General features: G+C 35.9%; 2 protein-coding genes across 5 annotated transcripts in view; one reads left to right on the top strand and one right to left on the bottom strand.

Annotated features, from left to right (window-relative positions):
- GOPC (golgi associated PDZ and coiled-coil motif containing) overlaps positions 1-18,875 on the top strand; it is a 43,265-nt gene extending 24,390 nt beyond the window's left edge. Inside the window, exons 3-9 of one of the 4 annotated variants that reach the window (XM_025382358.1) lie at positions 125-148; positions 3,020-3,195; positions 4,744-4,909; positions 7,741-7,836; positions 9,255-9,419; positions 11,928-12,108; positions 15,780-18,875. In XM_025382358.1, the coding sequence (XP_025238143.1) occupies positions 125-148; positions 3,020-3,195; positions 4,744-4,909; positions 7,741-7,836; positions 9,255-9,419; positions 11,928-12,108; positions 15,780-15,910 (939 nt within the window). In that variant the 3' untranslated portion in view covers positions 15,911-18,875. The remainder of the gene's footprint in view (positions 1-124; positions 149-3,019; positions 3,196-4,743; positions 4,910-7,740; positions 7,837-9,254; positions 9,420-11,927; positions 12,109-15,779) is intronic. The other 3 variants (XM_025382359.1, XM_025382360.1, XM_025382361.1) reach the window with 3 other exon arrangements.
- DCBLD1 (discoidin, CUB and LCCL domain containing 1) overlaps positions 9,135-27,458 on the bottom strand; it is an 86,632-nt gene continuing 68,308 nt past the window's right edge. Inside the window, exon 15 of the mRNA XM_025382357.1 lies at positions 9,135-9,371. Within this exon, the coding sequence (XP_025238142.1) occupies positions 9,367-9,371 (5 nt within the window). The 3' untranslated portion in view covers positions 9,135-9,366. The remainder of the gene's footprint in view (positions 9,372-27,458) is intronic.

Genomic DNA, 27,458 nt, shown 5'->3' with positions numbered 1-27,458 from the left:
TCTAATGAACTTTACCCAAATGATATTCAACATGTGGGGTTTTTCCTTATAATGATTATACCACTAAATAAAATCATTTGTTTGATCTTCTTCTAATTATAAAACTTTTTTCTTATATCTGAAGTCTGGCCCCTCTGTGGAGGAGCTGGTAAGTATATTGTTTCTGTTTTGCTTTAATATGTCACGCTGAAGTGTCCTTAGTGTTTTATTTGCATATTATATGTTGTCACTTATTGTATTTGAAAATAGCATTAATGATGGCAATTTTTTAAATGTTCCAGTACCTGAAAAGTTCAGTGGATGGCCCATTGCTCTTTTCTCACTGCATGTTGTTAAACATTTTTCTTTTATTAATGATTTATAGCCATTATTTGCAGAGCCTGTCAATTTTTGACAATTTTTGAGCCTTGTAACTTGCTCACACCTCTACTTCAAAGAGCCATTGGTTTTCCCACTTCAGGGTATTGAAGATATATCAAGCAGGCCTAGTTTTTAACCCCCTTAAGTTTCTATTTGAAATTATTTCCAGAAAAGAATGTGCATGTTGGTTTCTTCTTCATCTGCTGCATGTGTTATGGCTTTTCAAGAGTCTTGAGAATAATCGTGTGGCCTTTGAAACAATCGAATTTTGAAATGCTTTAGCAGAAGTTATTTTTGAAAATAACAATACATTTTTAATATTTTTCACATTACCCCAACCTAATCAAGTTCCAATTTGTCTTATGGCTTTACCCCTTTTGAAGATCCAATCTTTGGTATCTAAATGTAAAATGAACATGTTGGGTGTTACCTAGTAACAAACAGGTTAACTAAGAATCAAAAAAATTTTTTTTCTGGAAATCTAAAAATGGTTAACTTCAGTTTTCTTAGTCTTATTCTTGCTTACCTCTGTTAATTTGAGGCCTGAGAGTTTATCAGATTCATTAGGGATTTAAATCATTAAAACCCCAGTCGGTGGTAGCTTAGTACGTCTCCTACGTTTCATTAATGTAGTATAAATAACTCATTAAAGTAATTGAAAGTAGGTAATCGTCAACATAAAGTTTATTTAGCCCATAAGCCAAAGAAATCTTGATCTTCTAGGAATGCTTTTTTAAAAGTTGCATCAACTTTAAAATGTCATAAGAAAGATTTTTGTTCATATCTCCAAACTGGTTTCTTTTGAAACAGATACTTGCCCTTTTAGGACATAGGTTCTGAAATAAAGATTTTAATAATTCCAAAATTATGTTAAAAGGAGGATTCTAGATTGAGTTTTTCAAATCCTTTAAAACTAGTATCTAGAAATTATGTTCTAATCTTTTTTTTCCAGAAATTGAAAGAGTCTGCTAATCTTTCATATGTTCGTCATATATATAACAAATATTTTTAATCAAAGAAGTGACAAATATATCTAGCATTTGGTAGTTGTCGTTAGTTTTAGCTTGTATGTGTGTGTGTGTTTGTGTGTATGTACGTAAATTTTTTCTTTAGGATTATGGTATTTATTGACTAGTATTCAAATATAGCTATTTTGATGTTGTTCAAAACAGTAGACCAAAGGAGACACGTTAAATTAGTACCAAAATATATTCCATGAATTGCTGAAAATATGCTTAAATTTGTTTCTTAGCTTCTCAATATCCAGAATAAAAAGGGAAATAATTATGTAAAATAATCAGTGCAGACAATAGAAACAATACTATTCATCATTTCCTCAAGAGAAACAATTTCTCTGGTGCTAAGGTAGGTTTTTATTTACATCCTCACAAAAGGGACATGGTGGTATAGGGAATAATGTCTTCCACATATCATGAACAAATGTAACCATGTTTTCATAGGATTTGTGGATTCTGTAAAAGCAGTTCTGCTCAGGATAAATGCAAATTTTCAGTGTTTAGGTGATTTTTTTGACCTACAAATAACACTTAAAATGTCTGTTAGGGCCCTTATTTAACTCTCAAAAGGGTTTTATTTGGCCATATAGTTTTGTGTGTGTGTTTGAGTTTGAATTTGCCTGCCTATGGGCAGAATTTTTTGTACCTTCCATTTTGCACTCTATTTTGTCTTGTACCTGCCTGTTTCTGCACTTGGATCCTGAAGGCATTTACATTTGCAACCCTTGATCTGTAGGAAAGATTATACTTTATGCTTTTAAGGTAAATTGAACTTTATTTCTCATATATGAACTTCTGATAAAAATTTGATGGTGAAAATCTTGCGGTTAAAGTCTCTGGCTAACACCTTTTATGTTCACATATATGGACTATCTACCAAGAGGAACATAGGAGGCAAGTGAGGCCAGTGTTTTCCTCAGAAAAACGTTCTGCATTCACTCTTAACATACAGACAAATAGATGAACCGGATAACAAAGTTCAGTGGTAATCCACTCCATAGATTTGATTAATCTATAGAAACTTTGTAATGTGTAAATGTTTTAATGCAGTTGTTACTAGCAGTTTTTCATGACTATAAAATGTTTATTAGAAAACTAGTATATCCTCTAGTTCATTCCTTATAAGTTTCTTGTGGTCCTCTAAGATAAATTAGCTATAAAATGTATCTGTGTAACTGAATGATTCTGACTTTAAGACAGACATGCATAACTTTGCATGCAATTTCTGACAAGTCGACTTTATAGACTTGTTGCATTAAAGTTAATTAAATGTTTGGGAACAACCATCAGAATGATTATTTTTATATTAGTCTAGTTTTCTAAGTCAGTTTTAGAAGTAGATAGCAGATTTAACTACCCATTGAAGTCACTTTTACTAATATGTGATAACATGAGCTTGGAGTAGACTACTTTTCTTACTATCCTCCATATCAGGGTAACCCATGGCATGCAATTATTTTATCTAGAAGTAGTTCCAAGATGTTATGGTACTAGTTCAAAAGAACTAGATCCAGATCTTTGTGTTCCATTTTATAGAGATGATACATTGTTGAACTGTAGGCTTTTGTGCATTTTCAAGAACATGGTCTAGTGCTAAAGAGTTTTTATTTTCATTAAATTATATACTTTTAAAAATTACATAGGAAAGAGAGCTTGAGGCAAACAAAAAAGAAAAAATGAAAGAAGCGCAACTTGAAGCTGAAGTGAAATTGTTGAGAAAAGAGAATGAAGCCCTTCGTAGACATATAGCTGTTCTCCAGGCTGAAGTATATGGGGCGAGACTAGCTGCCAAGTACTTGGATAAGGAACTGGCAGGAAGGTGTGTAAAAAATGGGTATTATTGTACTCTTAAGTGACAAATTGGCTATTTAATGAGGTTGACTCTTTCTTTTTCTTTTTTTATTTTTTTGAGATGGAGTCTTGCTCTCTTGCCCAGACTGGAGTGCAGTGGCATGATCTCGGCTCACTGCAACCTCTGCCTCCTAGGTTCAAGTGATTCTCCTGCCTCAGCCTCCTGAGCAGCTGGGATTACAGGTGCCTGCCACCACAGCCAGCTAATTTTTGTATTTTTAGTAGAGATGGGGTTTCACCATGTTGGCCAGGCTAGTCTCAAACTCCTGACCTCATGATCTGTCTGTCTTGGCCTCCCAAAGTGCTGGGATCACAGGCGTGAGCCACTGCACCTGGCTGACTCTTTTTTCTTACAGTAAATGCAGCATTAATCTTTTCCCTCAGAATCGTTTTACAGTTGGTTTTAACTTACTGTTGTTAAATTAATACTGACAGCATTATGTATTGCAGATCTATTTATCCATACTAAATATGTTTAGTTTACACACATAAACACTGATAGTATCTTACTGTGAAATGCTAACAGCTCTATAGAGCAGCACTTTCCAACTATTTTGTGCCTTGAGACCAGTACAACCAATATTCACGTGCATAGCAGAACTTCCATAAGGAATTCTTTTTATGATCACTGAAACCCAGCCTTTCTTGCCCTTCAAAAAGACATGTTGGTATTTAGTTAATGACAGTGATTTTATCATAATCATATACAGAATTCTACTTGTATTTATTAAGTAAATTATTAACTCTGGTGACTTATTAGTACTGAATCATTTTGTGCATATTCGTTTAATGTCACATTAAAAACATGAAACAAAGAAAAAATAATCTATGTCATCTTGAAGTACACATTTTCTAGTAACTTTTTTTTTTTTTTAATTTTGTAAGATGGGGTCTCACTCTGTCACTCAGGTTGGAGTGCAGTGGTGCAACGCTGGCTCACTGCATCGTCTACCTTTCAGGCTCAAGTGGTCTTCCCACCTCAGCCTCCCAAGTAGCTGGGACCACAGGCATGCCACCAGGCCTGGTTAATTGTTTTTAAGGTTTTGCCATGTTGCCCTGGCTGGTTCTAGTAACTTTTAACCACATTTAAAATAATCATTTTGTGAAAAGAAACTCTAATTGGAAGAAATATTTTTGTACAGTTAATCTCATCTAAAAGCTAACATTTAATGGTATCTGAGTTCAGTGACTTTGCCTGCAAGACATAAAACAGATTGACATTAATCTCATCAATTGTTTTTTGGATTTATTTGAATTAAATATATGACTAAAAGAGTTCACATTAATTCCTTTAAAAAAATTTTTTTTTACTGGTTTTTCCCTTCAAGATACCTGTTCTTTTCAGAGTGTTCATATTTTTTTATACCTGAGAGACATCAAGAAGTTCCTGAGTATTAGTTTTATCACTAATTTGAGATTCATGCAAAAGCTACTTATGTTCAGTAATTTTTCTGAATTCTCACTATAGTGAACATAATGAAAAATCAACTCAATGTACTCTTTTCCCAATATGAAGGGTCCAACAAATACAATTGCTAGGACGAGATATGAAGGGACCTGCTCATGATAAGCTTTGGAACCAGTTAGAAGCTGAAATACATTTGCATCGTCACAAAACTGTGATCAGAGCCTGCAGAGGACGTAATGACTTGAAACGACCAATGCAAGCACCACCAGGGCATGTATGTTTGCTTTGCTGCTGCTTCCCACTCAGCCTCTTCTTTCTTTCTTTAATCACAATTGCTTTCCATTCTTTCCTTTATTCTAGTACTGTTTGAAACCTTTATTTAAAAAGTAAAAATGGGATTCAACTTATTCAAAGTAGATAATGTTTCAACACCCATAGAAATTTTAGTAGTTCTTCACAGACTTACTAATGCTCTGAGAGTGATATTTTTGCAGACAGTGAGCCATTGTTAGCAAATGCATATTGCTAGTATGTTGGATCATATTTCCAGTTTTTCCTGGATCATGATTGGGCATGCTTAAATTTGTTTTAATCTTAGCTTAGAGTGTGTGGTCATTTTGATAATTCAGCAAATATTTTGGGGTAGTTTTTTAAGGGAACTTTTCGTAACTGAATCCAAATGTAGATGCTGAACTAACATTTACACCTGTTTGGTCTTGGATTAAGATGGAATTTGAGATCTGTAGCCAGTTGTCTGCTTCTATAGCCACCATTGTATAAAAGCTTCTATCTGGATAAATCTTTATTGAATTTTATTATAACAGCTGCTTGATCATATAGACCTTAATATATGAAAGCGTGTCTCCCAAGGGTTCACATAGCTTAGTACCAGATAATGTATGGCGTTAAATAGTAAAATAGTTTGTTGCTTCTGCAAAGATTTTTATCAGAAGAATCGATATGCACATAGAGTTGGTGGAAGAGAAGTGGGGATAACGATAAGCACTTATGCCATTGTTTTCTCTAGGACACTGGTGGTCCCCATTAACTTCTAGGTCCAGCAGATTTGGCAAATGGAGGAACACGGTTAGGAGGAAGACAAAGTAGTTTGTATCAGATGTGTCTGAGTGATAAAAGCATGCTTGTGAAATTAGCTAAATATGAGGTTGGGTTTTAGGTAGTGGCTGGATTATAGAAATTCTTTTATACTAAATAGAGGAATTTTAACTTTAACCTGATAATCATGGAAGTTTTAAATAAAATGGCAGACTTCATAAAATTTACATTTTTGTTGTTGTTGTTGTTTGAGACGGAGTCTCGCTCTGTCGTCCAGGCTAGAGTGCAGTGGCCCAATCTCAGCTCACTGCAAGCTCCGCTTCCCAGGTTTACGCCATTCTCCTGCCTCAGCCTCCCAAGTAGCTGGGACTACAGACGCCCGCCACCTTGCCCGGCTAGTTTTTTGTATTTTTTAGTAGAGACGGGGTTTCACCGTGTTAGCCAGGATGGTCTCGATCTCCTGACCTCGTGATCCGCCCGTCTCGGCCTCCCAAAGTGCTGGGATTACAGGCTTGAGCCACCGCGCCCGGCCAATTTACATTTTTTAATAGTTATTTTGGTATAGTGAAGAGGACCAAGTTGGAGTCAAGGACATAGAAAGATACTATGGTCATCCAAGGAGAAAGTGATGAGGACAGGAGAAGTGGCATTTGAGAAGAAGGACAGATTTGATAGGATTATAATCAGAAGGGCTTGATTGGTGACTAACTGCTTTTGGTTAAATAGTGAAAAAGAAGAATCTGGACTTTTAGTTTGAGCAACTGAGTGAGATCTGGCCTTCAATGATAAGGGAAATAGAAGAAAAGGTAGGATTTGGGGAAAAGATGATGAGATCAGTTTTAGACAAGTAGTGTTTGAGGTGACAATGGGATGTCCAAGATACATCCAATTGGATATATGACTCTGGATTTCAGGAGAGAAATCTGATTTGAAGAAATATTAGGGAAACTGTCCATCTATTATACTTGAAATCTTGGAACTGATTAAGTCAGTTCCAAGTATATATGTATATATAAAGTATATAGGTAGTAAAAAGAATAGGAGGCCAAGGATAGAAACTTACGGAGTGGGAGAAGGAAAAGGATCACTAAAGGAAGGAGCCTGGGATAGAGCTGTCAGATACAGGACATCTAGGAAAGTAGTGTAATAACAACCAACGGAAAGAGTGGGTTTCAAGGAGGGGTTGGTGAACAGTATCAACTTTCTGCAAGTTTGAAGTAGGGTAGTGACAAAGTGTTCATTGTGTGTAACAATATTGATTACTAGTGAGCACAGAAAAGAAAATTCCAGTTGTGCATGTAGGGGCAAAACTCTAATTATGGAGCTCAGAGGACTGAATCTGAGTGGCAAGGAAGTAGATATGATGAGGATGAACTTCGTGTGGAGGTTAAGGAAAGGGAGAGGATGATAGTTGCTAAGGAAGATAGTGAAGGTTTGAAAGGTTTTTTTGTTTTGTTTTGCGTTTGTACATGATCAGTATTTTAAAACTGGAAAAGGCTTGTAATTCATTTATCTGCTGAGTAGGAAAACAGCTTAGTAGAGACAGAAAGAGTAAGGGTACCAGAGAAAGAATTATTAGTGGATCAAGGCCCTTTATTTAAGAGGTAGACTCCAGAGCACCAAGGAATGTATAAGTAATTTGGTCCAACTGGAAATTTGTTTTTCAGCTCTACGACTCAGCTAAAATCAATGTATACCTTAAAGACATCCAGTGAAGATAGACAGTCACTTTTATTTTTTGAGGATATTTGTTCCTCAATTAATTCCTGGAAATAATTTCTTTTATAATGTCCTACAATTTAAAAATAAATGTATCAATATTTTAAATATTATTGGCAAAAATGTGAGAATGTCATCTATACATTTTGCATCAATAGAATAGCTATTTTCATTTTTCCATTTTATCTGTTACTTTCTTAACCATATACTGTTTATCCATTCCAGGAAGTTAATACAGATTTGTAAAAGCAAGTTATATAGTATGAGTTTACTCTATTTGGTATGCTATTTAAATGATACTAATTTTTCTTCTTTTTTCCTCCCAATTAGGATCAAGATTCCCTAAAGAAAAGCCAAGGTGTTGGTCCAATTAGAAAAGTTCTCCTCCTTAAGGAAGATCACGAAGGCCTTGGCATTTCAATTACAGTAAGAAGTAGTGCTTCCGGTCTCCTTTTCTACAGTTATCTAGTATAATCATATTCCTTTGTTGGACATCACTGGGGAACAGAATATTCTGGATATATTTTTTAAATATCTAAAATGTATCCCCATGGGGATAAATGTTTGCTTTTGTGTAAACATTTTTTTAAGAAATAAATCTTCCTAGCAGCTATTAAGTATACCTTTAGTAAGCATAGTTTAACATTTTTATTATGACTCACTTAATAGTTCTGTGCCATATAGTGTGATGCCTCTAGGAGCCCTTGGGAATAGATATGGTTGTTTTCGTCTAGGTTAAATGGCTTCAGATTGTATTGTTCTCTCTCCAAGTATGTATATCTTTCTCTTGTCTCATTTATTAGCTGTCAGATTTCACTGGCTCTGGGGTCCATATATTATATATTCTTTTTTTAAATTCAATGCCTTTAGGAGTCATTTTGTTGTAGTCTCAGTGCTTTAATGAACAAGGTGACTTTAATTTTCATTTGGTAATACTTAGGCACTGAGCAAGTTCATTTGTTTTTTTAGTATTGCTTGATGTAGAAATGTTTCTTATAATAAAAAGCTCATCTAATCTGTATTTCTTGAATACTTACCTTTTTTAATGTGCTGCCTTCAAAGAGTATACATTTTAGCAGTACAAATAAGACACACACACACGGCCGGGCGCGGTGGCTCAAGCCTGTAATCCCAGCACTTTGGGAGGCCGAGACGGGCGGATCACGAGGTCAGGAGATCGAGACCATCCTGGCTAACACGGTGAAACCCCGTCTCTGTTAAGAAATACAAAAAAAAAAAAAACTAGCCGGGCGAGGCGGCGGGCCCCTGTAGTCCCAGCTACTCGGGAGGCTGAGGCCGGAGAATGGTGTGAACCCGGGAGGCGGAGTTTGCAATGAGCTGAGATCCGGCCACTGCACTCCAGCCTGGGCGACAGAGCGAGACTCCGTCTCAAAAAAAAAAAAAAAAAGACACACACACACACACACACACCCTCCCACACACACACAACGATACAAGCTAGAGAGTGATAGGTACCAAATACTGCACTTTTTTCAATTCCACATTGCATATATTTTCATATTTTAACTTCTCTGAAATTGTGGCACCTAAAATAATTGGTCTTGTCATTTGTAGTGATTTAGACTTGATAAAATGGAATGGTGCTATGGAGTACTAACACATAAGTTTTTTTTTTTTAATTTAAGAATTTAGCCAATTTACTGTTCAATACTCTTTGATAATTTTTACCATTACTTAAGTAGCAAATAAAATTTTAGCCAGCATTTATAGAGACAGCATAGGTGCTTAATGAAAGATATTTTTAAGAAAATATTTTATCTCTAGATTAATCGGTAACTGTACTTTACAAAGAATAATTTACTGCCCTTTGTTGTTGTTGTTAGGGTGGGAAAGAACATGGTGTTCCAATCCTCATCTCTGAGATCCATCCGGGTCAACCTGCTGATAGATGTGGAGGGCTGCACGTTGGGGATGCTATTTTGGCAGTCAATGGAGTTAACCTAAGGGACACAAAGCATAAAGAAGCTGTAACCATTCTTTCTCAGCAGGTAAATTCCCTTCATGTAATTAGAACTGTATCTTTCAATTGGTTATGAATCTATTGAACACTGCATACTTCCCTACAGAGTTTCTAAAGTAGTAAAGTGTTTATACATAGATCTTGTTTCCTTTGATTTAATGCTTTTGTAGATGACATTCAGTCAAATGTACTGAAAATGGACCATTCCATTTTGTTTACTTCATAACTTTGAGCAAGTTACTTAAGTCCTCTGTCCCTCAGTGTCCTCACCTGTGTGGAAGGGATTAAAAGAAAGCTGTGAGGATTAAGTATGTTAATACATATAAAGTACTCAGAACAGGACCTGAGACTGAAAAAACAACATCCTTAATGCCTAAAACACTATATATAAGGTATTACAGAAAAGACAGTGCTAGAAGCAGATTGATTTTAGTCATAGAATATTAAAATTGAAATCACAGAAACTATCTAGCCCAAAACTCTTAAAATGAGTAAACTAAAGTTCTTAGAGATGAAAGGATTTACTCAAAGTTGCCGAGCAAATAAATTAGAGAATTGAGATTCATATTCAGGAGTCATATTTGTCATACAGTTGTACTTAAAATGTTGTTTTATTTTGTTTATTTCTTTCAAGAATAGAGTTGAGGGAATTAGAGGCATTGGTAGTACATTGAGATGTTTCTTGGATTATCAGTGTGGTATGCGTCTGTAGAATTGAATCTCAGAGTCGAAAGTGAATATAGTTCATTGGTTCAATTCTATATGATGCATACATCTTTGCAACATCACTACTTCAATAATTACATTAAAGGGAAGACTTGCTGATATCAACCAATCCGTTCCATTGTTATACAGTACTGATTTTTAGAAAGCTTTTTCTCATATTAAGCCTGAAATCTGTGTCTCCATGACAGCTACTCCCAGATCTAATTCTGTCATTTAAAACTTTGCTGAAGACCACTGCATCATCTGTCTCTTTCTGCAAAATGGCATTTTTAAAGCATTATCTGACAAGAGAGATCTAAGAATGCTATGCTATTCTCTTAAGTTAGTGTTTTATCAACCCATCTTGACTGTCATCCAGTAGTAAAAGAGTGGGATAACTGGTGAAGGAGCTACCAATGGGCAGTCATAAGTTTTAAGAAAATGCTAACTAAGCACATATTAAAATTCTGATGTATAACCTTAAACTGCTTGGAAAGAAGAGCACCAATGAGTCTAACTTAGTGAGTAGCAATCAAAAATGGCATGTTTTCTTTTGAGCAAAGGCAAACCATAATTTTCAGGGTTGCCAACACCACACTTATATGTAGTGGTTGGAGTCTCTTATTAAATGACAATTATAACTTGGAATTTTTTTTTTCTTGTTTTTTTTTGGAGCCAGGGTCTCACTCTGTTACCCAGGCTGGAGTGCAGTGGCACAATCACAGATCACTGCAGCCTCAATCTCCCAGGCTCAAACAGATCCTCCAACCTCAGCCCCCCAAGTAGCTAAGACTACAGGTGCATACCACCATGGCCAACTAATTTTTTTTTTTTTTCTTTTTTTTTTTTTTTGTAGAGATGGGTTTTGCCATGTTGCCCAGGCTGGTCTCGAATTCCTGAGCTCAAGCAATCCACCTGCCTCAGCCTCCCAAAGTGCTGGGATTACAGGTGTAAGTCACCGTGCCTGGCATGATCTGTAACTTTTTACTTGAATGTGTCATTGTTAAAGAATGGCACTACAACTATTACACAGTTAATCTAGCATAATATAAAGATCAAGGACTTCAGAGTCAAACTTTTATTTTTCTTTATTCTTGTTCATTATGTAGGGAAAGTTATTTCCTTTCTCCAGGACTCATTCAGGTTTCTCATTCATGTTAAAAGACACTATAATAGGATTATTCTGCGGATTGAAGGCTATAATTTATAGTAAACATATATAGTAATTACTATTAGTATGAGACAGAATCAAACACTATGTCTGCATCTGGTACTCAGTGTAAGTTCTTACTCAAGACCTATTGAATAAGAAACAAAAAATCATTTTGTAGGAGTTTCTTGAATTAGTTAAGGAAAGGTTTGTATGATGTCCTTATGGCAGTGTACAAAATCATTTTGTAGGGGTTTCTTGAATTAGTTAAGGAAAGGTTTGTATGAGATCCTTATTTAATATCTGACTATTTAGATGTATTTGCTGAATTGCTGTGTGCAGTACAAAATAGCAAATAATTTTGAATACTTGTTCCAAAATTCTATAAATTTAATAATTAAGCATCCTTTCAAATTTTAGATCTATTAGCAAAAAGATTATGGTCAGTAGAAAGAGCTACTATAATGTTTAAAGGAACTATAGAGAGGATTCATGAGGCTGATCTAGACATGATGGCCTCACTACCTGTTTAGATTCTAGAACTTTATTATTTGTTTTCTGGAAATGAGCTATCTCTTAGATCTCTCCACCCTTACTAAGCCTTCCCACAAAGAATTTGGAAATCCTTTTTAAATTACAATTACAATAACTTGACTTTCTCATTTTCATTTCCTGTTTTAGAGAGGAGAGATTGAATTTGAAGTAGTTTATGTGGCTCCTGAAGTAGATTCTGATGATGAAAACGTAGAGTATGAAGATGAGAGTGGACATCGTTACCGTTTGTACCTTGATGAGTTAGAAGGAGGTGGTAACCCTGGTGCTAGTTGCAAAGACACAAGTGGGGAAATCAAAGTATTACAAGGTAAAAATCACTCTAAAAATTATTAACATATTCATTATTATTAAACTATTATTAAATGTTTAAATGTTGAAAAATGTGAAGGCCTCAGAATTTCTTCAGTAAAACTGTTTTAACTGTGAGGAAATCAAAGGAATGAAGCGCTTTCCCTTGTTTATTGTTTTATTGTACATTATGCGAACAGTTTATTTACCACATATGTTCTTCTATATTCATCTTGGACTGTTAAGACAAGTACATTACCAGTTACTCTACTGCAAGTGATCCTTGAAAAATAAATAAAATTTTTTCTAGACTCTGAAACAAATACCAATATACTATTTTGAGTAGATCTATCTTGTAGACTACATTGTCTCTCTGGCTTGATGCAAATTCATCTCTCATAATACAATGAATTTTAAGCTAATTATGAATAAGTATGAAGCATACTGTCGTCTTATGATTGCTATTAGAATCAACTTATATTATCTTGGGGATGTTTGGTTTAGTTCCTTTGCTATCATTTACACATATTATAAGGAAAAACTCTAGCACTTCCTTTTACATAGAGTAGTGGTCCTCAAATTGTGATCTCTGGATCTCTGAGGGTCTCTGAGATATTTTAGCAGAGTTCATGAGGTCAAAGCATTTCGTAATAATACTAAGACATCATTTGTCTTTTTTTGCTGTGTTGATATTTGCATTGATGGTATTGGGTTGGTGCAAAAGCAATTGGGGTAAAACTGCCTTAGCACTAATCAAGGCAGTGTTGCTAATACCAGTAACTGTACTAGTAATCTTTGTTTTCTTCCTTGGCATCCATTCATAGTAAAAGAAGGAGAAGAAGATACCAATTTTGCTTAAAAATACCTTTGATGAAATGGCAATAACAGTTAATTTTTAAATATTGACCTTTGAGTACATGTCTTTTTAATATTCTTTGTGATGAAATGGGAAGTATGCATAAATACTTATTCTGCATACTGAACAAAGACGCTGTTCTCAAGGGAAAGTACATAAGTGACTGAACTAGCCATTATTCTTCATGGAAGACAATTTTTACTTGAAAGAATCACTTGAAAAGTATGACTTTTCGGACTATTTGGAAGCCATTTTCTTAAAAATGAACAAAGTCCATCATTTCAAGAAAGACAACTGATAATATTTATTGCCAATGATAAAATGTGAGCTCTCAAGTAAAAGTTAGAATTTTGTGAAACATGCACTGATCACCATGAGCTTGACAGCTTCCTAACACTTAAGAGCTTTTCGGATGAGATTGATGATGATATTAATGAATGTGGTTTTTTTGGTACAGTAAAGTGAAGTGTGTCAACTTTTGGAATTGCTACATAACTTCATGGTCCAATATTTTCAAATCACCAGTAAATGATATTATAAAATTCTGCATGGGCAAAAGATCAATTCAGAATGCAAGATAGGCAAATGGATTTTAATATAACAGTGTGAAAAGTTCACTGATAAGGTTTCAAATTCCACATTGTCAAATTTTGTATAATATCAGAGAGTAATACTGACAGTTATCTGAAAAGGCTATTAAAATACTCTTCCATTTCGCAACTACATATCTGTGTGAGGTTGAACTTTCTTCTTATATTTGTAACAGATTGAATGGAAGTGGATATATGAGAATACAGCTATCATCTATAAAGCCATTGAAGAGATTTGTAAAATTGTAAAATAATGCTACTCTTCTAACTAGATTTTTTTTTGTTTGGAACATACAGTTATTTGTCATTAGACAAAGGTTATTTATATTAACATTCTGGATTATTGTCATTTTTAACAAATACATGAATTTTTTTTAGATTTTTCAGTTTTACTTACTAATATGGGAAACATCAGTGACTATAATCCACATAAACAGAAGCTTCTTGGAGTCCTCAATGCTTAGTATAAAGACCTCCTGAGACAAAAATGTTGAACTCCTGGCATGGAGTTTTATGGTGAACTGATAAACTGTTACACTTCTGATAAAGTTGTGTGTTGTAAACTGTCTGCACAAAGATAGCAGTAGCAGTTACTGTTTTCACTGTGCATCTTGAACAAAACTATTGTGGCAATATGTCAAAGACTTATACTGTTGGGCTGCTCTCCAGATGGTTTCATTGTGTTTTACCCTTTTTGTTGTTTTCTGTCAGGATTAGAAGGCTTGTCTTCCTTTTTTTGTAACTGAGGCTAAAGGCTTCTCTGTCACTTATGCAAATTGCAGAAACTTAAAATGTGACTCAGATACCTAAAAATTTGTGTGTGTGTATGTATCACGTTTAACTGACTTACTTAAAAACTGTATCTATTGGTTATTGTTTCACATATGTCTATACTTTATAGCTCAGTAAATAGGTGATATAGTCAACACTTATTTATTTATAAGCCTATTATTTATTTTATAGATGACCAGAATTCATTTTAAATCTTAGCTAGACATCATCTTGCCAACAAATTACATTTTAAGCAGTTAACTAGTATATGCCTCAGTTAAGTGAAGTTAATGTAATATGAAAGTAACAATGTAAAATAAAAATATAATTCACAGTTCAGTAGATATTTATGTAAGTAGAATTGACTGAATTTTACAATTATATGTATTACTTCTAAGTCTTATAGACAACTTGATAGGGGCCAGGAATGGTGGCTCATGCCTGTAACCCTCGTACTTTGGGAGGCCAAGGCAGGAGGATCGCTTGAGGCCAGGAGTTACCAACCTGGGCAACATAGTGAACCCTGTCTCTTCAAAACATTTTTTAAAATATAGCTGGACATGGTGGCACATGCTTGTAGCCCCAGCTACTCAGGAAGCTGAGGTGGGAGGATTGCTTGAGCCCAGGAGGTCAAGGCAGCTCTGCAATCCAGCCTGGGCAATAGAGTGAGACCCTGTCTCAAAAAAGAAAAAAAGGAAAAGAAAACTTGATTAGGAAACTTAATACAATTTTTAGATAAGCCCAATATAGTATTTTTAAATCTGTACAGTATCTGATACCTGTCATAAGGGAGAAGAAGGAAGAATTCCTGTTAGGAATTGCTGATTTGATTAATATAAGGCATTATTTTTGCCTCAGATTACTACTGTTAATTACAGTGGGCATTCCTTTGTTTTTCATGCAATGAAATTATACAACTAACTTTTTTTTTTTTTTAATTGAGACTGAATCCTTAGGAATAACCCTTTGATTTTCAAGAACTACCGAATAATTGTATGAAGAGGTGGTTTGTTTTTTAAAACCTCAAGTTGGAATTTTTATGAGGTCACTGTGTAATTTGAAGGATTGTATGAAATGGTTATGATATAAATTCCTTTTAAGGATTGGTAAATAGAATGAATTATTTTTTTATTTTTATTTTTTAAATTTCACTCTGTCGCCCAGGCTGGAGTGCAGTGGTGCGATCTCAGCTCACTGCAACCTCCACTTCCTGGCTTCAAGTGATTCTCCCGCCTCAGTCTCCCAGATAGCTGGGATTACAGGCATGTGCCACCATACCTGGCTAATTTTTGTATTTTTAGTAGAGACGGGGTTTCACCACGTTGGCCAGGCTGGTCTCAACCCCTAACCTCAGGTTATCCACCCACCTTGGCCTCTCAAATTGCTGGGATTACAGGCATGAGCCACCACACCTGGCCAAAACTAACTTTTTAAACCAGAAAGTATCTGCTTTTTTTTTCTCCTTTCTTTCAGGATTTAATAAGAAGGCAGTAACTGACACACATGAAAATGGAGACCTGGGCACTGCAAGTGAAACTCCGTTAGATGACAGTGCTTCAAAATTAGACGATCTGCACACTCTGTATCATAAAAAATCTTATTAAATTGACCATATCTCCAGACAAGATTGTTAATCAGACTGTTCTGAATTTGGGGCACTGGGGAAGATGGTGACAAAGACTACAAAATCAGAGGAGGCTGTTGCCTAAATGAAAGGCGGGTACCTCAGGGCTTCATGTGAACAATTCTAAATGCATAAAACACACTGTTTTCTGTGGTAGACCATGATTAGCTATTGCATGTAAAGCAATTTTGATTTTCTTGAACATGTAAGCACCAAAGCATGTGTTCCCAAAGGGGTACTACTGGGCTGTTAAGTACCAAATGAAACCCTACTGTTTTATTTGGTTTGTTTTCCCTTTAGAAGGAGGACAGTGCTAACTGCAATTTTATAAGAAATACCCTTACAGAGAGTAAGTGAATTCATATTTTATAGTCTAGAATGTTAACCGTGGTGTTTCAGAAGACAGAGCTTGACTCAATGAATTGTAGAAATATAGGCTTGACTTAATTTTTGAAACTGAAAGAAAGGCTTTAGACTTCAAAAAAATTGATTGTGCATCCTGAAATCTAAACCAATTATTAATGATCATTTATTGTAATGAGTTTGCATTTCAGCTTTATTCAATGCAGTACGAAATAGTTTTCTTTAAGCAGTCCTTTATCAATCAGTGCTGCACTAGAAATAGATTCTCAAAAGTTACTAAACATTTTACTTTTTTTGGTTTTTAAAAGAAATGCAGATGAGTGTAAAACATCTGTTCTCAATTATGTTGATCTGTGTGCACGGTACTGGAGCGTTTACCCATTCATGTTAAGGCTCAAATCCTTGTTTTCTGGGATCCACAAAAGACAGTTTTATACATTTTGAGTTGTTCATAAAGTTTGTCTTGTGATAGTCCTGGCACTTAAAGATAAATGTTTCTGGTAGTAAAAGTTCAGATTTATTACTGTGTCATGAAACACAGTATATTCAAATCAAATGGCAGTTTTCTTTCTAAGTAAATGATTTCCAATCATCTAAAAGGTGTGCAAGAAGAGATAAAGACATTTTGATACAGTAATTGTTTTGGTTGGGTTTTCATGTCAGTTTATGTTTGACTAAAACTCTCTTCACATGCAGGTTTATAAATTTGTTAGGTCTCTTGTCCTATGATTAAACATGGAGTGCTTCCTCTCTGATTTAATATTTTGCAGGTCATTGTAACCTGCTAGGCAAAGTCAAAACATTGCATTAAAGAGGTGATAGTTTTGCTAATATCACTGTTTTAAAGAATATACAGTTAAGGGAATATTAAGTGGGAGAAAGCCTATAAGGCTTTTAGAATATTATCAGTATCTTCATTTCTGGTATTCAGATGTTATGTGATAAAACACATTTTTTTTTGTCTTTCCCAGATACACTATATATTTGTTCAAGGGTAAATCTATAAAATATATATACTTTATTTTGTGGTTTTGCTATTTATAAATTTAATGTTTTAACTGTTGCTCTTTTATGGTTTGTTTTGGGTGGTGGTGTTCATCTGTATATCACCATGTTAATTTGTAATAGAAGTGCACTTCATAGTATATATTGTTACTGATATTAAAATACTTTATAGCATTTGCCTCTGAGCAAGAGCTAGTATTTAATTGTACAAATGAATAAGCAAGTTACATGTTATTGTTTGCTCTTGAAAGGGTAGGCCTCTTAAAAGGAAAAAATACAACTTGTTTTTTCCTTATCCCCTATGCCAAACACATACCTTCCATGCATGACATGAGATCTACAAACTGACTTTTAGCCACTATATTTATTTAGTCAAAAAAATTGTCCATTGTAGCAGACCTGAAAACCTTTTTGCTGTGACATGGAACCATGTTATTCTTATCTTACGAAAACACAGCTGGGATGGAATGACCATGGCATTTTTTTCAGAGAACATCCTTTATCTGCTATGACTGAATCCTTAGGAAATAACCCTTTGATTTTCAAGAACTACCGAATAAGTGTATGAAGAGGTTGTTTGTTTTTTAAAACCTCAAGTTGGAATTTTTATGAGGTCACTGTGTAATTTGAAGGATTGTATGAGATGGTTATGATATAAATTCCTTTTAAGGACTGATAAATAGAATGAAAAGTTTCCAGGTAGTTTAAAACTCCACAGGTCAGTTTCCTTTTCATTCCTGCTTCACTGTGGTTTGTAAGCCTACGGGAGAGCACCATTGCTCAGATGCTGCTGTGAGCTTCCTGTCAGGTGTTAGAAAGTAACTAGTTAAAAGATCATTTTAGAATATATGGTTTTTGGGGATGAACTAAGAATTAGTTATTAGTTCCAAAGGACTGAGAACCAATTTTAATAATTTCACATTTATAGGAAAGAAATTCATATGTCCCTGAAACTTCTAAGACAAAACCAAACAAGGAGGGAACTGTTGCAAAGCCATTTCATCGAGAAAGGGACAGAAGGAGAAATACACACATGTATACACAAACAGAATGGTTGAGAAAACGTTTTAATAGAATGTGAGGGTTGTATGTATGTGTGTATATATTTACACTTAACCTCTAAAATTCTACAGTACCTCAGTTATGAATATAATGGAAAAGCAACATTTTGGCAGTGAGACTATTGTAAAAATAAATTTGAGAAAGATGAAAATTTTGTGAGTCTTGATAATTACAAGTCAACAGCTATCGAAAGTTAGCACAACTTGTCTGTGGTGCTGTTTTTTTTTTCCCACCACAGTGGACTTATTCTGTTTTCATGTTTAGAAACAAAAAGGTTTCATGTGATTCATGTGTAAGATGCACAGTATTTGACATCCTAATTATGTAATCCCTATTCCATCTATCCAGTCTTACACTTATAGTTGGCCTCAAATCTATTGCATTTATGATAATGTATTATATCTAGTTGAGTTTAATATTTTTTTATTAGCTTGTAAATAAAGATGGCATCTTCTACATTAAAATGATATTGATCTCATTTTTTTAAATAAACATTTTGTTTCCTCGACATTAAATATTTTGGCTTATTATTTATTTATAGTAGCTTCTATTATTTGTACCAACATGTCATAAAGTCTGTGCAAAGGACTTGGCTTAATTTTGTGTTATAAATATTGTGTTATAATATTGTGTTATAAATATTGAGGAAAACATTGAAAAAAGTTAGAAAATCAATCCTGTTTTTAAGATACTATTTAAAAGGATATTCTTCCATTTTGACATCTAAGTATATATAATTTAGAAGTTCCTAAGTTATATGTAAAATAATTTTTGGAAAATACTTGTAAATGAATTACTTGAGTTATAAACATTTAGAAATGTTATGAATATTAGAAATACATTTTTGTCACTGACTAATCTTGATTCAGTGCTAATACATATATGCTTTCTGTGTGTTGATTTAAGCTCCCAATTCACCAAGTGATTTGAAAAGATGCCTTTTCCCCAGAATATAACCCCATAGGATATTGGTCAATTTATGAATTTTTTGGTCAGTTTATGAAATTTTAAAGAGAACTTGCCTTTTCATTGTTAATCAGTGTTTTATTTTAGGTGGTTTTATAACTGTAATGTTAAAAAAAAAAAAAACAACTTTAAAAGTATTGCAAATTACCATGCGCTGTTGGTGCTGAATATTTGTTTAATAGTGAACCTTTTTCAGGTGTGTTTTGAGAGTTATAACCACCATGGTGGCAGCCATGAGAATGTGTCTGTCAGTTCTCGTGCAGGTGCGAGCGTAGCTTACTGAAAGCCCAGCTACTGTGGTCTGAAATTCATCCCTGTGTACATGGTGAGGCTATGCTTCTCCACGCTGCTGCCAGTCAATGACTGATTATGACAGGGATATTATATGATGACTCCTCAACTTTAGCTGAGCACTCCATGATGGTCTTGCCAAACTCCCTTAGGATTACATTGTAGTCCAAGTTGCTGTCACCCAACCTTCCTTCCTCCTTTCGTTCACCTTGGGTCTTACCTCCATTGTGGTCTCATTGCTTTCCAGCCTCCCATCAACCCCAGCTCCCTACCTATTTTTCCTCACTGGCATTGCCCTTAATAAATCTGTTGCACAGCAGATCCCTTTTTGGTGTTGGCGTCTGCTTCTTAGCCTAGACTAACACAAGTGACCATGAGTGAGATTTGAGGAAACAGGTAATAAGATGGGCATTAGGAATCCACACAAAGGGCAAAGACAATGATATCTAGTTGGTAAGTACGGTTTATCTAGTCCTTGACACAAAATCATGGCTCAGTGGCTATTTCACAAATGGTGTGCAGAAAAGAGTTAACAGAACAGGCCTGAACCTGTTGTCTTTAGGTCTGCTTGCAAGGTTGGACCTTGGCTAGCGTCCAGCAACTTGGATATCAGGAGTATTCCCATCATCCTCTTGCTGGTAAGTGTGCTTTACTGTGCCTGAAATGTTTGTACAAACAATAGGATTTTTGTTGAACACTTACTTTCCTCTGGGAATCTAGAATTTTGGTACATGCTAGGCAGAGGGTACCTACAGGACTGACTCCCCTAAAACCTTGACTCCTAGGTTCAGTCAGGCAAGCTTCCTAGGTGGACAACACTTGATGTATTGTTACACGTTACTGCTAGAGGAATTAAGCATGTCCTGTGTGACTCCATTGGGAGATGAATTTTGGAGCTTGTACCTCATTTTCTTGGGACTTTGCTCATATGCCTTTTCCCTTTCCTCATTTTGCTTTGTGTTCTCTGTAATAAATCATAATTGTGAATAAAACTATGCTTAATCGGATGAGTCCAAGCAAATCACTCAACTTGGGGGGAGTTTTAGAGATTCTGGACCCAGATAGTAGTTTATGGAGAGGGGAACTCTCCAGGAGGGTCGATGATGCAGACATTTAAAAAATATGGGAAGAACAACATCTACAAGAATAGCAGGGTTGGCCGGTTACAGCAGGATTGTATTGATGACCTACAGAAATGGGGTGGGGCGGCTCCCAAAGAGGCCTTACCTCCTACAATGGAGGGATTGAAACAGCTGAGCTTCAGGCTGAATGCCTAAGTGTTAGAGTTGCTGAGTTTGAGATACTTGAATGTTCAGCCAACCCCCTTTTATTTTGTGAAAGTCAAGGCCCTGGTGTGGAAAACCTAGAACCATGGGGAGATCTGGATGGATGCACCTGAGAGACTTTGCCGTCTCTACTGGACTGTCTGGTCTTAAGAAGCAGCCCACGCTTCTCCAGTAAGGCCTTGTACCTTGTCTATGCTCCAAGATGTTACAGAGGCTGCTACTAACCACTTCCCTAAGGCAATACCTGCCCCTACCTAGTCTGCTGCCAGGACTGTAACTAGGGCTAAATCCTAATAAAGCCTGAATGGGAGATGCACTGGGCCTGATAAAGGAGAAAAGAAACTACACCAAAAGTGTAAGAATCATCTAGCATATTCTGGCAAAAGTCAAAGGAGTACTCCTAGAACTGAATTTTTTATTATATATATATATGTTTTTTTTGAGACGGAGTTTCACTCTTGTCGCCCAGACTGGAGTGCAATGGCGCAATCTTGGCTCACTGCAACTTCTGCCTCCTGGGTTCAAGTGATTCTTCTGCCTCAGCCTCACAAGTAACTGGGATTACAGATGCCTGCCACCACGCCTGGCTAATTTTTGTATTTTTAGTAGAGACGGGGTATCACCATGTTGGCTAGGCTGCTCTTGAACTTCCTGACCTCAGGTGATCCACCTGCCTCCCAAAGTGCTGGGATGACAGGCAGGAGCCACCATGTCCAGTCTAGAATTGAATTTTGAGAGTGCTTGATCAGGTTCTAAACTCATTAAAAGAAAGAGCTGAAATTGGAAAACATTTAATTTAAATTGGAAAAAATCCAGCAATATGTTTTTTAAAAGGAACATACTAAAACATAAGGACATAAAAAATTTGAAAGTGATAGAAGAAAGAATATACACTGGGCATGTTTTCTCCAAAAGAACATGGATACAGTTACATTAATATTTTTTAAAAACAGACTTGAAGAAAAAAATCATTAGGGATAAAGGTTACTTAATTTCTTAAAGAATCAATTTACTACAATGTTAAATCTATCATCATAGTGGGAGATTGCAACAAAACTTTCAGGGAAATTAGGAAAGAAGGAAGATTTGAACAACAAGCTTGATTTAAAGTTTTAAGTTAAGAGGGCATTTGGTTGTAAAAGAAACACCTCTGGCGTCTAAGTAGGAGGATAAAAAGTGAGCAAAAGAACAGACATTTTTCAAAAGAAAACATAAAAATGGATGATAAACATGAAAAAAAAAAAAGTTCAACATCACTAATCAGAGAAATGCAAATTAAAACCACAATGAGATACCATCTTACACCAATCAGAATGGCCATTATTAAAAAGTCAAGAAACAGATTTTGGGGAGGCTACAGAGTAAAGGGAGCACTTACACTATTGGTGGGAATGTAAATTAGTACAACCTTTATGGAAAACAGTAGAGAGATTTCTCAAAGAACTAAAAATAGAACTACCATTTGATCCAGCAATCCCACTACTGGGCATATACCAAAAGAAAGAAATCATTATATTGAAAAGATACTGGCACTCGTATGTTTATCACAGCACTATTCACAATAGCAAAGATATGTATGGAATCAACCTAAGTGTCCATCAATGGATGACTGGATAAAGAAAATGTGGTAAATGTATGCCATTGAATACTATTCAGCCATGAAAAAAAGAATGAAATTATGTCTTTTGCAGCAACATGGATGGAACTGAAGACCATTATCCTAAGTGAACTAACTCAGAAACAAAGTTGAATACCACATGTTCTCACTTGTGGGGCTAAATAAAGGGTACACATGGACAGATATAGAGTGGAATAACAGACATTGGAGACTACAGAAGACAGGAGGGTGGGAGAGGGGTGAGGGTTGAAAAATTACCTATTGGGTATAATGTTCACTATTCAGATGGTGGTTACACTAAAAGCCCAAACTCCAACACTACGCAATATATGCACGTAAGAAACCTGCACTTCTACCCCCTAAATCTATAAAAATGGAAATATATTTTTAAAAGGGAAGGTAGGTAATGGACTATAACAAAGAAAATTAGATAAAATATAGGCCAACACTAAAACTTGGAGTCTATGCATTGGAAAGGTAGAATTTGCAATTTGGTAAATTGCCAGCAGGGGGTAGCAGATTCCAGGTGCATTATTAATTTTACTTTTATTAGCGGTATAAGGCTTTTTGAAAATCAAATACTCCTATGAAGATCAATAAATTGACGGCTAATTTTTCCAGGGTCATACAGCTAGTTAAGTGTCTGAGCCAAGACTCAAATTCCTCTCTTCACTCTACTTTAATAGGTCACAAAGAAGGAAAAGGGAAATACAGATAAAATTGTCAGCTTTCAGTCTTCCTGTTCCAACAATTATTTTTATTTTTTCCATGCTTGCCAACTGCAGTATTTAAAAAAAAAATTTCTTAAAGGGTGCAAGGTTTGATGGAGCCTAGGTTTGATACAGTTTTGATTTCTAAAAATGATGACTGTGCTGGGTTTGAATTTCACAAGAAACCGTTTGGCTGTAGTGGAGTAATGTAGAATGAGAGAACTAGAGTTATATAGTAGATTTCTAGATTGTCAAGACTATAGCATTCCTCTGCCCCACCAAATACTTACGGAATAAGTTATTTCCTGCTTGTGTGCATACTGTCCCCATATTCTTTAGGAAGCAACACTGCAACAAGGATATTTGTGTCCTTTTGTGACATTTGAGGATGTGTCATACTCACTAGGTGCCCTCTACTGTCATGTTCACCATGGTTGAGGGCATTTTTAATCTCTGCCTAAGGCAGTAACAAATGGGTTGTTGGCTTCTGAAACAGTAGAAGTAACTACAAAAATTTAAAAACTGATTTTTCAGAGGAAAAAGGCGAACTGCTGATTAGTCATGAAAAAAGGGAGTAAATGCAAATATACAAAATAAGAAATAAGAGAGAAATACCCATAAAAGAGAAAACTAAAAGGATAATAATGGACTACTTTGTTCAATTCTATAGGAATAAATTTGAAAACTTTTCTAGGAAAATGTAATTTACCAAAACTGTTCCCAAGGAAGTTTTAAAATCTAAACAAACCAATTTCCATAGGAAAAATAGAAGAAATTGGCAAAGTGCTCTCCCCACAAATTACCAAATATGTAATTTCACAGGGCATTGCTACTAAACTTTTAAACAACAGCTAACTCTAATGCTTAGCAAGAGAACCAAAAATGGGAAGAAAAATTCTGAATCGTTTCTGTCAAGCTAATAATATCTGATCGAGATTGCCACAAAGAAAGAAAACAAAAGCCCTGATTCACAAAATTTTTTTTTTTTTTTTTTTTTTTGCAACTGAGTCTTGCTCTGTTGCCAGACTGGAGTGCGGTGACTCGATCTCGGCTCACTGCAACCTCCGCCTCCCAGGTTCAAGCGATTCTCCTGCCTCAGCCTGCCGAGTAGCTGGGACTCCAGGCACAGGCCACCACGCCTAGCTAAGTTTTGTATTTTTAGTAGAAACAGGGTTTCACCATGTTGGCCAGGATAGTCTCGATCGCTTGACCTCGTGATCCGCCCTCCTGGCTTCCCAAAGTGCTGGAATTACAGGTGTGAGCCACCGTGCCTGACCCACAAAAGAATATTAATGTAAAAATCCTAAGTAAAATCCTATCCATGCAAATTTAATACAGTAATGGATTCATATACTATAACCAGGTGTTTAACATTGGGACATCTAATTATGTGATTAATCATCTGACTGGCTCTAGGGAGGAGTCCTATGGAGGAAAATCATATTTTCCATAGATGCTGAAAAGGCTTTGGTCAAAATTAAGCACATTCCTTGTGAGGGGAAAAGAAAAGGAATAACTAGATGCTTTCTTAACATAATAAGATTTACCTCAACGTAATAAATCTATCTCTGCATCATGCTAAGGTGGGAGCTACCAGAAGTATTTAATATGGTACTGGAGGTATTGCCAATGGAATTAAATGTACACATAAATATTGGAAAGGAGATAGCACTAGTACTATTTGCCAATGTGATCAAATTCCAGAAAAACCTAACAGAATCAACTAAAAGCTACTAGGAATAACAAGGACATTTAGTAAAGACTTTTTGCATACAAATTAGTCACAGAAATCAAACAGGAAGACTGCATATAATAGCTACCACCACATGGCACTTCTCATGGGCCACTGTTGTCAGGGTTTTATGTATATTAAGCCTTGTAATCTTCATCACAACCCTATAAGGTATATACCATTAGTATCTCCATTTAGAAATAAGGAAATGGAGTCATAGAAAGTGAGTCCTTCTTGGTCACAACTGGGCAGAATTTGAGCCCAGGCAGCCTAAGCCCCAGAATCCATGCTTTTTACCACTAGGCCATACTGGTTCTTGATACTTAAAAGAGGAGGCAAGGACAATTTACAATGGCGGCAACAACAAAAAACACCTAAGTATAAATTAAACAAAAAATATGCAGTACTTATGTGAGCACCCTTTAAAATCCCCTGAAAGGATGCAAAAGGGGCTTGAACAAATGGAAAGGGATACTATGTTTTGTGTACCTATATAACTGACTAAAAACCACATTAGAAAAAGAATGGATGGGAAATAAGGCATACGAAAATTCCAAGAGGAGATCACTCTTGGAAGAAAGACAACAGGTAATTAGAAGGGCTTAGGATATTAAGGGAGAATTCTTTATACTTGGGAGAGATTCGAGGAAGTTTAAAGGCTGAGGGGGAGACCTCCAATGAAAGGGAGAAGATAAAGGAAAAAGGGAGAATAGGAGCAAAGAGATAAGGGGAAAGCAGTGGATTTAAGATCACAGGTGAAGGTTTAGAACACTTTTTCCACTGACACAGGAAGGAATGAGGAAAGGAATGAAGTGGATACAGGTTCTGTGGCAAGAGGAATCAACAGGAAGTTGTTCTGATTTTAATGACTTATTTTTAGGTGAAGGAAGTGGCAAGATCAGAGTAAGGGAGAGTGTGAAAAGTGGCACTGCTTTGGAATAATTGCTGAGGGGTAGGGAAAAAGGGATCAAAGATAAATAAAAGCATTGAGGAGTGATGGGCCCCCAGTAAATTGGAAGCTGAGCTTTTGTAACAGCCACAGTGTGAATAGTTTTGCAATGTTCCACTGCGGCTGTGATGAAGATGGAGAGATGATATTCTCAAGGCGAATTATGTTGTTGGGGTCTCGTGGTTTGGGGTTACTGGAAAGAAAATGGAGCGAAAATGCTGAGACAAAACAGTTCAATGATGGATAGGGAAGGAAATGCAACCTAAAAAGATTAACAGCTAGAGGAAAATGATGGGATCTGGGGGTTAGGTATCTAAATGAGATCAGTGACTAAGTAGGTGGAAAGGCGAAGAACTCGGGGTTTTGAGCTAAGAGAGAATTGCTGGAGATTAGGTTTACAGTGCTGGGGATCTTGCTGATGACAAGAATGTGGACATGTGTGGGAGTGGTTTAAATAGAGTGGAGGTTACTAGAGTGGAAGTCAAGAAACCACAAAAATGACCATGTTGGGCACTTCATTCTCTAGTATGATTACAAAGGAGGAATGAAGAAGAACTAGACTTAGGTGAATGTCCTCAACGAATAGAAAAAAGTGGCCTGGAAGATATTAGGTGTCACAGCAAAAAGAAAAAGGTGGTAGAGCTAGGTGAGAAAAAAGGGAGAGCTTTGAACGGCAGTGAAAGAGTGAGAAAGGATGTGGAAGTGGTCTATCGGGAGAAGGATGTGTGCCACAGTTAAGTGAATTGGTTGGGAGGACAGGCAGTCTCCACTTGAAAAATAAAAAGGACTCTAAGGGAAATGGTGTTGGATGACTTCAGATTGGGCAGAGAGAAAAGGAGCTAATTTTATTGATCATCTAATGTATGCAAAACTCTATAACATAGTCTGCACAACAGCCCTTTCATAATAATTTCCACTCTGGGAATAAAGAAGTAGATTTAGAAAGCACCAGTAATGTGCTTGCAATCACATAGTTACAAAAATTGAATCTCCAGTTAGACCCAAGTTCTATATGGTTCTAAACCTGTGCTATTTTCTTCTTTTAAAAAACAAAACAAAACAACAACAAAAAACATGGTCTTGCTCTGTTGCCCAGGCTGGAGTGCAGTGGCGTGATCTTGGCTCACTGCAACCTCCACCTTCTGGGCTAAAGTGATCCTCCCGCCTCCCCAGTAACTGGGACTGCAGGCTTGCACCACTACAACTGGTTGATTTAAATTTTTTTTTTGTAGAGAGGAGGTCTCACTACATTGCCCAGGTTGGCCTCAAACTCCTGGGCTCATGCTATCAATCTGCCTCAGGCTCTTGTGCTGGGATGTGTGAGAGACCGTGCCTGGCCTGCTATTTTAATAAATATGCTTTCTTGTTTCTGTTGGGGAGGCATCATTCCAGCAAGATGGCAGACCAAATAAGAAAACCTGTCTACTATGAATTCTTAGGAATGTCAGATGAAATAAATCAGAATTCTTTACAAGGCCTAGCTAATCTCATAAGAAATAAAGGGAAATACTCAGGTATCAGAATCAAAGAGAATGAGAAGCTCCAA

This window comes from Theropithecus gelada, chromosome 4, assembly GCF_003255815.1.
Source record: "Theropithecus gelada isolate Dixy chromosome 4, Tgel_1.0, whole genome shotgun sequence".
Taxonomy (NCBI): Eukaryota; Metazoa; Chordata; class Mammalia; order Primates; family Cercopithecidae; genus Theropithecus; species Theropithecus gelada.
Note: the sequence above shows the minus strand (reverse complement) of the source record. Positions and strands in the feature narration are given on the sequence as shown.